We start from the raw sequence: 12,269 nt of genomic DNA, 5'->3' as shown, positions 1-12,269 counted from the left end.
AATGCCCATGTTCCGTTCTGTGCTTTACTTTATGTCTTATACAGAGATATTTTTATATTACTATTCTATTGTATTTTATAATATTCGCATGAACCAGATTGCTGCAACAAAACCATTTCCCTTCGGGGATGAAAAAAGTCATTATCTATCTATCTATCTATCTATCTATCTGTCTATCTATCTATCTATCTAACATTGTTTGCTATTTTTGTTTGTCGTCACAGAGTGGGCGTGGCTAAGACACACGCACACACACACACGTCGAGGACACCGCTGCGCTCCACACAGCGCCCAGCCGACCCGAGGAGAGGCTGCCGGCCCCTGCAGGCGAGAGGAAATGAAGAGGAGGCTGAATAAGAAATACTTGGTGTTGATACTCGCGTACACCGGTTTGCTCCTGCTAATCCCGTACGTGCTGGATTACCGGGACAAGTCCGCGGAGCGCGCTCGCCACGGTCTCCCGCAGCAGCAGCCGCGATGCCCGGACCTGGAGAACGCCGCGGCGCTGCTGTGGGGTAACGGCAGCGAGGCGGCGGAGCCCGCCGGCGCCGGCGCCGCCAACCGCAGCCAGGCTCGCGTCCACGTCTACCTGCACGCCACCTGGAGGACCGGCTCGTCCTTCCTGGGCGAGCTGTTCAACCAGCACCCCGACGTCTTCTACCTGTACGAGCCCATGTGGCACATCTGGCAGGCGCTGTACCCCGGGGACGCGGGCAGCCTGCAGGGCGCCGTGCGGGACATGATGAGCGCGCTGTACCGCTGCGACTTCTCCGTGCTGCGGCTGTACGCCGGCACGCAGAACGTCAGCACGTCCTTCATCTTCGGCTGGAAGATGAACAAGGTGATCTGCTCCGAGCCGCTGTGCGACGCGCACCGGCGCCACGAGGTCGGGCTGGTGCGCGAGGACCGCTGCGCCAAGTGCCCGAGGAGGGACCTGCGCGAGCTGGAGCGCGAGTGCCGCAGGTACCCGGTGATGGTGATCAAGGGCGTCCGCGTGCTGGACCTCAGCACGCTGGTGCCCCTGATGAGGGACCCGGCCGTCAACCTGCAGGTCATCCAGCTGTTCCGGGACCCGCGGGCCGTGCACAACTCGCGGCTGAAGTCCAAGCAGGCCCTGGTGAAGGAGAGCATCCAGGTGCTGCGCAGCAAGAAGCAGGCCGACAAGTACAAGCGGCTGCTGGTGCCCGGCAACCGGGCCAACCGGGCGGAGAGCTACGTGTCCGGCGCCATGGAGCTCATCTGCGACAACTGGCTGGGCGACATGATGCTGGTGCTGAACTCGCCGCCCTGGGTGAGGCGGAGCTACCTGCGGGTGCGCTACGAGGACCTGGTCCTGCAGCCGCTGGAGCAGCTGCAGAGGATGTTCCGCTTCTCCAACCTGTCCAGCTTCCCGGCGCTGGACCGCTTCGCGCTCAACATGACGCACGGCCGCGGCTACTCGTCGGACAAGCCCTTCCTCATCTCGTCGCGGGACGCCAAGGAGGCCATCTACGCCTGGAGGGAGCGTCTGAGCGTGGAGCAGATCGGCCAGGTGGAGGCGTACTGCAGCGAGGTGATGAGGCAGCTGGGCTACCAGAAGGACGGCGTGGACAGAGCCACGTGAAGACTCTGCGGAGGAAGCCAGGTACTTCCGGGGGTCCGCGATCGGCCTCGGCACAGGAAGTCTGCTGCGTCCGAGGCTCCGTCACCTCTGACCTCCTCCTCCTCCGAGGCAAATTGAAAGCAGACGTTCATGCTCTTTTGGTCCTCAAACAGCACAGAGGCAGTCGGAGGCCTGGTTTCCCGAGACTCTGCCTCCTTTCAGGGGCTCATTCTAACCAGACGAGCAGCAAAAGGCTGTTTTCTCTCACAAGGCCTCAGCTTGTTTTTCACGGCGTTTCTCAGAGGCACAGTTCAAGTGATAAATAGTTTACAGGAGAAGTCAACAGGTCTGTGTATGTTTGTAGACGACACACCGCGGTTACTCATCGATTTTAATCTGACAAATGTGCGAAGAAGTCCAAGAGAAATCCTAAAGAGCCGCCTCGCGGTCAGACGTCCAGGAAGACGAGCCTCCGGAGCAGGAGCACGATGTACTGAGCCGTTAAATAACACGGGATTATGAGAATCTGTGTCCCCCGATGGAATCCAGAGCGTGGGCAGCCCAGCTGGAAATCTGTGGATGTAAGAGCTTTAGTTATTTACACAGTTTCGGAGGCTGACGGGTTTTAGAGTCAGTCGTGAAAGCCGTCCAAACAACGTCCTCGTTTATTTCAGCTCCACAAAATGATCCTTGTTTTTCCCCCAACTTGGCGGCGAAAGAGTGAGGCGGCTTCACTCCGTCACTCACTGAAACACTACGAGCAGAAGAACACGACAAACACTCAGCAGGTCGAGCAGCGAGACTCCAGAACCAGCAGGCTTTGGTCCTCGGAGTCGTTCAGGTCGTTTTCTCAGAGGCTCCGTCCCGACGCCACGGCGAGGACGGAGGTCGCCGTTCGGTCTCACAACTGTTTTCGGCTGCTTTGACCTTCCTGTTTGACCGGTAGACGATGATGGTGAAGGTTTCTAGAGCCTCTGCTTCCTGCAACTCAACATTAAAAACCTTCAGCTCGTCAACATGTGATGACTGAACTTTTCAACCAGCTTGTGTCTCAGTGGTGAACTTTTTGAAACACGGTTTTTCAAAGCAAGGAAAATGTATTTCTCTTGCTCAACACAGTCACACGGTGATCCACAGGGCTCTACAACAAAACAAAGCCTTTAATCATAATAAGTCATTGAGATGATCAGATACATTAAAAACAGAATAAATAAAGTAAATGCTTTTTTTTTAGAATAAAGGAACTGAAATAAGTGAAATCTACTGTTGATTTACTTCGTGACAGACGAGCAGAAGTTGATTCAGACGACAGAAGAAACACGTTGCTGAAGGTCAGAATCTCACCGGTTCATCCGCCTGCTGACGCTGCACTGCTTGTTTTGAGGTTAAACAAGAAGCTCACAGTAGAATAACAGTAAAATAAGACGCCAGGTCAGAACTCTGGGTCATGGTCTCCCTGCCGTCAGAACACCACCAGCAGCACCGTCACCGAATCCCAAAGCCCAGAGAGCAAAACACTGCAAAGTGTTTCTGTCCTGCAGTGATCCTGAACAGAAGATCATTGTTTCTGCTCTGGGAGAGGAGGGGTGGAGAAGGAGAGGAGAGGTGGAGGAGGAGAGGAGGGGTGGGGTGGAGGAGAGGAGGGGAGGTGGAGGAGGAGAGGAGGGGAGGAGGGGAGGTGGAGGAGAGGTGGAGGAGGAGGAGGAGGAGGAGAGGAGGGGTGGAGGAGGAGGGGAGGAGAGGTGGAGGAGGAGAGGAGGGGTGGAGGAGGAGGGGAGGAGAGGTGGAGGAGGAGGGGAGGGGTGGAGGAGGAGAGGAGAGGTGGAGGAGGAGAGGAGAGGTGGGGTGGAGGAGAGGTGGAGTCATGAGAAGATTTAATTCTCGACCTTTGGTTCAATAATAAAGCAGGAATTGGATCTAGAGACCTGAAGGAAACTAGATCCTCCATCTGTGTGTGTGTGTGTGTGTGTGTGTGTGTGTGTGTGTGTGTGTGTGTGTGTGTGTGTGTGTGTGTGTGTGTTCCTTATGGTCCAACATCTGTTTCACTGTCATAATGTAGGATTTTATTCTGATCCTCCTTTTCAGGATCCTGCTGGACCAGGACCAGGACCAGGACCAGGACCAGGACTGTTCTAGTGGGACCAGGACTGTTCCACCAGGACCAGAACTGTTCCAGAAGGACCAGGACTGTTCTAGTGGGACCAGGACTGTTCCAGAAGGACCAGGACTGTTCTAGTGGGACCAGGACTGTTCCAGAAGGACCAGGACTGGACCAGAGGGACCAGGACTGTTCCAGAAGGACCAGAACTGTTCCACCTGGACCAGGACTGTTCTAGTGGGACCAGGACTGGACCAGGACTGTTCCAGAAGGACCAGGACTGGACCAGAGGGACCAGGACTGTTCCAGAAGGACCAGGATTGGACCAGAGGGACCAGGACTGGTCCAGAGTGGACCAGGGATCTGGGGACTGGGAGGTGGAGACCATCACCAACCAGTCCACTTGAAACTACAAGAAAGCTGCTTGTTCTTCTTGTTATCAGTTTGACACCAGCAGGGTCTGTGCAGATAGAGCGAACAGTGGGAGGGGGTGGGGGGGGGGGGGGGTGACTGAGGGGGGGTATGGGTGGGGGGAGGGAGGGGGGGTGAAACCAGAGAGACAAGGCTGGTCTGTTCCACTGGCCAGCTTCTCTCCGTCCGTCCTTGGACTGGTGCTAATCCCTGGCTCCAATCCCCTGCAGGCCACAAAGACCTGCAGCGGGTCCTTTTTCTTGAGGCGCCCGCCAGGATCCAGGATCCAGGATCGGGTTCCAGGTTCCAGGGTCCAGGGCCCAGGTTCCAGGGTCCAGGTTCCCTCTCCAGGCTGCAGATCACTAACACACTACTGTAGAGCATTAGAACTGGAGCCTCGGTATTTTTCTTGGAGAAAGAGGCCCGACTGTTCCGCCCCCTCCCCTCTATTACCCCCCCCCCCCCCTCTCTCTCCACCCCCCCCTCAGGAATCCAGACAGCTGCAGCCCACCGACAAAACCCCGACGGGGGTGTGAAACTTTCAAACATGTCGGCCTCCTTGTAGAGCCGCTTCACCGTACGCTTCACCGGAACGTTTCCTGCAGACCTGCAGACCTGTAGACCTGTAGACCTGGTCTGCAGACCTGCAGGCCTGCAGGTCTGCAGACCAGGTCTACAGGTCTACAGGTCTGCAGGAAACGTTCCGGTGAAGCGTACCGTTTCGTGTCAAAGGAGGAAATTAATGTCTAGATGATTTAAACTGACCTATTAAAAAGCAAAACGCTGATGTTTTCCCTCTGTGTGCGACGCTCAAAGTCTTCCCCCCCATCCAGAGTCCTGCTGGTTTGACCCCCTCTTGGGTCACTACAGTGTCTCTCCGCCGCAGGAGGTTCCTGGAAACTGTTTCCACAGCTAGCGTGTGAAACACAGTAGGACAGGAGGCGCCTGGCCAATGCCGGGGAACGACGACTTCATCAAGTTACACTACTTTATTGGAAATACTTTGTCTGTGTTCGGCTCCGTGTCTTGATCTGGATCAGACCCGGCTGCAGTGCAGAGACCACATCCCAGACCTCCTTGCTTTAGATACATAGATAGATAATGACTTTATTCATCCCCGAAGGGAAATTGTCTTGTTGCAGCAATCTGGTACATACGAATATTATAAAATACAATAGAATAGAAATAAAAGTAAAATATAACAATATGTGTGTATAAGACATAAAGTAAAACACAGAACGGAACATGGACACTTAGAAATCAGCAGGAGATCAAAGCAAGATCAATAAATAGTAAGGTGCAGTGGCAGAGCCATTAGAAGTAGCATTATATAATAATAATAATACAGATAATAGTGTGTAATAGTGTATAAGACTCGTGTATAGTACTACTAATAATGTAGCAATAGTATAACAATATATATATATATATATCAGTAATAATAATACCAATGGTAATAGTGTACTTGCACATGTATAAATATATGTATATGTACATGCAATATGCCATATAAAATGTATGATTTACCATCATAAAGTAATACTATGACTTTATATGAGGGTTATATATAAACTATGTAGGTCTTACAGTGTATTTTTGGCGACCTTCCAGCCCGTTCTGGACTGTTGCAATACCACTTTGTACCACCAGGTGGTGTAGTGAGTCGCCTGTGGAAAGGAGGAGCAGCAGGTTGCATCACTGGGAGGAAGAATTCCGTCCAGAACAGTTGAAAACCCCCTGGTGGTGAATTCATCAAACTCTTTTGCGAAACACGCAGAGTTAGAATTCCCCGATTCTTCCACTGGAATCGTTTCCCCGACGAGGAAGTCGCAGCTGCAGCAACATCTGCTGCAACGTCAATGAATCAGTCACGTTCAAGTGCAGAAACACATTTTATTGCATCTCACGAAGGCTCTTTTTAAAGGATTCCTCCCACAGAAACTGGCCTCGGCGGAACAGGTGGGAATGATTTTAATCAACATGCAGACCGAGACACAAATACTGACAATCGGGCGACGACTCGTCTTCCTCAGGTGAAGAGAAGCTTTAAATATAGCTAGAAAGACAACTGACAGGGGGGGGGGGTACATAGGTCACGAGTCACCACAAGCATCTTTTCCTTGTAATGACTCATGAGTAATCAGAGTAATCAGAGTACAGCAGTCAGCAGGGGGACGGTACGAGTGTCTCCACCCGGCCTGCCGCTCCTCCTGGCAACGTCTTACATAACAAGTGCTTCCTGTCCCCCCGGGGGGGGCCGACGAGACCGGGGGCAGGACGTGTCCCTCGTGGGGACGCCGTCACAATCCACATCTGCCCCCGTCGTCGTCACGGAGACGTGCAACTCTGTGCTGTTGAAACGACGGGTCAAAAGGTCACGCGCGGAAGTTGGCGGAAACGTGAGATCGTCAAGACTCGTCTGTCCGAGTCAAAGACGACTTGGACATTGTCGGACGCGTCCACGTCTGTCCAAAAGAGGACCGACGTCCAACTCTTTGGCTTCAACCGACACCCAAGAACATCCAATTCTCCTGCTTCTCTACATCAAATACAGATGTTGAGTTGATTATCAACAAGTTTAACAAAAAAACAGGTTAGTCTATTTCTGTATAACAAGAGATTAGTATTATATTGTATAAGTTCTATGACTAAACTAAACTAAGTGATTCTTTGCTCGGTCTAAAGGTTAAATAACATGAAATGTAATGAAGACGTCACGTTGGACTGAAGTGACAATTTAAAGTTGCTTAAAAGGACAAAAAAAAGTTTGAAATGACTTAATGAGCTGCTGATTAAAAGAAAAGCTCAGACACTATGAAGCAGGTGTAGTTTGTACAGTTTGTACAGTTTGTCGCTGCCACACACAGATTTGAGCAAAGTCAGAAGGAAGAACAGAAAATACATGCAGCGAAAGCTAACCGCTAACTTCACTGTTAAATCTTGTTCAGGTGATGATGAAGGCATTTAAATCTTGTTCCACTTCAGTTCCTCTCAGATTTCAACTAAAGGATTCTTTTCAGTCACTGGGCTCAAGAAGCTTCGTTCAATATTGAATATCAAATGTTCAGTTATAAATATTGAACATTAAAGTTAAACGGGCTAATTTCATGCTGAAGCAGCTTCAAAGCTTCCAGCTGCTGTGAACCAATGAATGGATGAACTCATGTGTTCACAGACTGAAACCACCTCATCGGGGATTTCCTCGGATAAACTTCTGCTCCGGGCAGAAAACGAGGCTCGTGTCAAATTACAAGCATCTTTCCGGTTCTTTTCCTGAAACTAAGGGAGGAACAATCATCACTTCAAAGAGCCTGGTGGAAATAAAGACATTTTAGAACAATCATCACTTCAAAGAGCCTGGTGGAAATAAAGACATCTTAGAACAATCATCCAAAGTACTTTAGTTGAGGCTCAAGTTTTTGAAATTGAAAATATATTTCAAAATCAAAGCAAAAAGATGGAAGAAAAAAAAAAATCAATAATCCCACAAGAGCCTCTGACGACACTCAGAGGAACCATGAAGACTTTCTGAACCATCAGCCTCCTATCAAACTAAAGTACCTCCCCGGCTGCTCGTTTACTCTTCAGGGTTTATAAAGACGCAGTAGTTTCACATTGTGCACAACAGAAGTGTTTCTGATTCCATCCTATCAGCTTCTCAACAAACTATGACGTCACACAAACATTACGGTTCGATTTGAGCTGCAGAAAGCCGCCTATATGAAAACTCCCGCTATGAAAACTCCCGATATGAAGAAACTCAGAAAGTTAAGACAGATTTGCAGTTTGGATAAATTAGACCAAAGTTTACAGTCGTAACACTGCTTTTGTTTTTTTGTTGTTTTTCTTCACCTGCATCCTGGTAACTGACTGGTTACGGGCCGGTAACTGACCGGTAACTGGCCGGTTACTGACTGGTAACCGACTGGTAACCGACCAGTAACTGGCTGGTAACTAACCAGTAACCGGCTGGTAACTAACCAGTAACCGGCTGGTAACTAACCGGTAACTGACCGGTTACTGGCCGGTAACTGACCGGTAACTGGCCGGTTACTGACCGGTAACTGACTGGTAACCGACCAGTAACTGGCTGGTAACTAACCAGTAACCGGCTGGTAACTAACCGGTAACTGGCTGGTAACTGACTAGTAACTGACCGGTAACTGACCAGTAACTGACCGGTAACTGGCCGGTAACCGGCCGCTAACTGACCAGTAACTGACCGGTAACTGGCCGGTAACTGGCCGTTACTGGCCGGTTACTGACTGGTAACTGACTGTAACCGGCTGGTAACTGACCGGTAACTGACCAGTAACCGGCTGGTAACTGACCAGTAACTGGCTGGTAACTGACCAGTAACCGGCTGGTAACTAACCAGTAACTGGCTGGTAACTAACCGGTAACTGACTGGTAACTAACCGGTAACTGACTGGTTACTGGCTGGTAACTGGCCGGTAACTGACCAGTAACTTGCTGGTAACTGACCAGTAACTTGCTGGTAACTGACCAGTAACCGGCTGGTAACTAACTAGTAACTGACCAGTAACTGACCAGTAACCGGCTGGTAACTAACCAGTAACTGACTGGTTACTGGCTGAAGCTGCACATCCAACAGACGTCAGTGACGACGACCTCCAGCCGAGTTTGCAACAAACATTAAAAAAAACAAAAAAACACCATGAAAAGCTGAACTGCTTAAAAAATTAATGATTTAAAAGAGGAAGCTGTGAAGAAGGAAATTGTACAACGAGAGCTGGAAACTCCTCATTTCTTCTTCTTGTTGTTGTTGTTGTTTACACATTGAAGTACTGAGGTGCATGTCGTGGTAAACCAACGCTCCGTCTCCCTCCTCCACCCTGACGGCTCTCCCTCCTCCACCCTGACGGCTCTCCCTCCTCCACCCTAAAGGCCCAGGGGCTCTCCCTCCTCCACCCTGACGGCTCTCCCTCCGCCACCCTGAAGGCTCTCCCTCCTCCACCCTGAAGGCCCGGGGGCTCTCCCTCCTCCACCCTGACGGCTCTCCCTCCTCCACCCTGATGGCTCTCCCTCCTCCACCCTGAAGGCTCTCCCTCCTCCACCCTGACGGCTCTCCCTCCTCCACCCTAAAGGCCCAGGGGCTCTCCCTCCTCCACCCTGACTGCTCTCCCTCCTCCACCCTAAAGGCCCAGGGGCTCTCCCTCCTCCACCCTGAAGGCTCTCCCTCCTCCACCCTGACGGCTCTCCCTCCTCCACCCTGAAGGCCCGGGGGCTCTCCCTCCTCCACCCTGACGGCTCTCCCTCCTCCCCCCTGAAGGCCCGGGGGCTCTCCCTCCTCCACCCTGACGGCTCTCCCTCTGTGACGCCGGGTTGAGAACCTCCAGCAGACCCTCGTCACGCCCTACGGGGTATTACAGTGAGGAACAGGTAAGGAGTACTTAGTGGTCATGTAGAGGAGAGCAGGCAGCTCATAATGACTTTAGTAACAAAGAAGGCAATAAAACTCTGCTCATGTATGTAGACTGATGACCGACTGTGAATAAAAACAACTTTCAATGAAGAGCAACGACCACGACATTAACATGTAATTTACTACTATTATATTCATTGTTTTGAGTGTCTTTTAGCTTAAAGGCACAATAAGTCCTTTTTTTTTTTTTAGCTTCAACATAAGAAATAATCGAATATAATCAACAAAAGACTTTGACTGTATAATAATAATAATAATAATAATCGTTATAGAGCTGAAACATTCCAAGAACCAGATGCAGGTAAAAGATTCCAGCTCACAAAGGAGAATTTCCTTTTTTTGTCTTTTTTATTTGCGTCTATCAAAATAAACTGAAAACCTTCCGGTGGCGTTACGCCGGTCAGGAGGACACGAGACACGTCGGCCATCTTTGTTTCAGCATCATCTTAAAGTGCACAAAAGGACTCAGCGACTGAACAAAGTGACAGAATCCAACATGGCTGAAGCCCGTCTGTTGTCACGAGCTTTCTTTTCTTCATCGACATTGAAAAGCCCGAAACACGACGACGCGCCAGAAACAAACCCGCCGTCCATCTTCGGGGTGAATTTTGTTCACAACAAAAAGGTAAAAACTAAAATAATCCAGACAATTGTTTTGTTTTCCGTCTCCTCTCTAAACTACATGTTCTCGCCTAAACTAACTCTGACTGGCACCAGAACTAAAGCAGTACGTGGAGATTTGCACCGACAACCAGTCAGGAAAACCCTGGAGGGATAAATCTGGAACAAACAAACAATCATCTTACTTCATTAAACTATTTGGCAAAACGAAGTTCTTGCAGTAATTCAACTTCACGACAGTCCTGCTCATTATTCCAGCGCACATTTCTGTTTAACTGCATTTCAGTGCACGTTTGTGCCCTTCTGAAAAGATTGTGGATGATCTCAAAAAGAAAACAATACGCATTGAGACGGAGGACGGTGGAGAGACGGCGTAGAGACGGCGGAGAGACGCGGCGTCCCCGCAGCTCGGGGACAAACGACACATCTGCAACAGTCACGAGGCGTAAAAGTTGCAAAGAAAGAGGAACAAAGCTCAGCATTGTCGCCATTTACAGGCTGCATTCTCCCCCCGTGACCAGCTCAAGTGTTTGTGAAGCAATGGTGCTGCTCACATGGCTCCTCCTCCTCTTCCTCCTCCTCCTCCTCCTCTTCCTCCTCCTCCTCCTCACTGATGCTCGGGTTCAAACAGTTGGATTCTTTCACAAACTAAGACTTGATTGTTTGCAGCGTCACAGGAAACATGAAGAAAGATATTTTCAGTGTGACTGACATCCTCGTCGGCTGGATTGGACAGAAGAATACTTTTTTTTTTTTTTTCTCAAGCAGCTGACGGGAGCTCGTGAAGCGAAATGACGAATCAGCCAGACTTTTGTTTTCCTGCGTGGCTCCGGTGCAAAAGCACAAAGTGTCACATGTTCGCAGGAGCAGAATCCATTTTTGCATATTTTGGTTTCCCCTTCGATGAAGCAGCAGAAGCCTTGGGGGGGGGGGGGGGGGGGGGGGGGGCTCTGCTGGTCCCCTGCTGGTCCTCTGCAAGACCCCGTCTCCTGAAGGACAAACTCCTCTGTGAGACGAGGACGAAACCAAACGTCCCCCAGAGGCTCTGATTCCTTCTGTCTGGTCCCATTTCTTAGAGGAGGGGTGAGGAGGTGGGGGTTGGGGGGTGAGGAGGTGGGGGTTGGGGGTGAGGAGGTTGGGTGGGGGTGAGGAGGTGGGGGTTGGGGGTGAGGAGGTTGGGTGGGGGTGAGGAGGTGAGGAGGTGAGGGTTGGGGGGTGAGGAGGTGGGGGTTGGGGGTGAGGAGGTGAGGGTTGGGGGTGAGGAGGTGGGGGTTGGGGGGTGAGGAGGTGGGGGTTGGGGGTGAGGAGGTGGGGGTTGGGGAGTGAGGAGGTGGGGGTTGGGGGGTGAGGAGGTGAGGGTTGGGGGTGAGGAGGTGAGGGTTGGGGGTGAGGAGGTGAGGGTTGGGGGTTGGGGGTGAGGAGGTGGGGGTTGGGGGTGAGGAGGTGGGGGTTGGGGTGAGGAGGTGAGGGTTGGGGGTGAGGAGGTGGGGGTTGGGGGTGAGGAGGTGGGGGTTGGGGGTGAGGAGGTGGGGGTTGGGGGGTGAGGAGGTGGGGGTTGGGGGTGAGGAGGTGGGGGTTGGGGGTGAGGAGGTTGGGTGGGGGTGAGGAGGTGGGGGTTGGGGGTGAGGAGGTTGGGTGGGGGTGAGGTGAGGAGGTGAGGGTTGGGGGGTGAGGAGGTGGGGGTTGGGGTGGGGGGTGGGGTGGGGGTTGAGGTGAGGAGGTGGGGGTTGGGGGGTGAGGAGGTGAGGGTTGGGGGTGAGGAGGTGGGGGTTGGGGGTGAGGAGGTGGGGGTTGGGGGTGAGGAGGTGGGGGTTGGGGGGTGAGGAGGTGAGGGTTGGGGGTGAGGAGGTGAGGGTTGGGGGGTGAGGAGGTGAGGGTTGGGGGTGAGGAGGTGGGGGTTGGGGGGTGAGGAGGTGGGGGTTGGGGGTGAGGAGGTGAGGGTTGGGGGTGAGGCATCAGGTGGAGGTGAAGGTTGGGTGGGGGTGGTTGGGGGGGTGGGGCATCAGGTGTAGGTGGAGGTTGGGTGGGGGTGGTTGGGGGGTGGGGCATCAGGTGTAGGTGGAGGTTGGGTGGGGGTGGTTGGGGGGTGGGGCATCAGGTGTAGGTGGAGG

The 12,269-nt window shown here is 52.0% G+C and overlaps 1 protein-coding gene across 1 annotated transcript; it reads left to right on the top strand.

The window, feature by feature from the left end:
* The first annotated feature begins 307 nt into the window (after positions 1 to 307).
* chst7 (carbohydrate (N-acetylglucosamine 6-O) sulfotransferase 7) lies at positions 308 to 2,625 on the top strand. Its single transcript, XM_080506186.1, has one exon. It carries the CDS (start codon positions 338 to 340, stop codon positions 1,601 to 1,603), a length of 1,266 nt encoding a protein of 421 aa, XP_080362312.1. The 5' UTR covers positions 308 to 337; the 3' UTR covers positions 1,604 to 2,625.
* The last annotated feature ends 9,644 nt before the right edge of the window (positions 2,626 to 12,269 follow it).

The sequence above is a fragment of the Blennius ocellaris genome, assembly GCF_963422515.1.
Source record: "Blennius ocellaris genome assembly, chromosome: 12".
NCBI classification, from domain to species: Eukaryota; Metazoa; Chordata; class Actinopteri; order Blenniiformes; family Blenniidae; genus Blennius; species Blennius ocellaris.
Note: the sequence above shows the minus strand (reverse complement) of the source record. Positions and strands in the feature narration are given on the sequence as shown.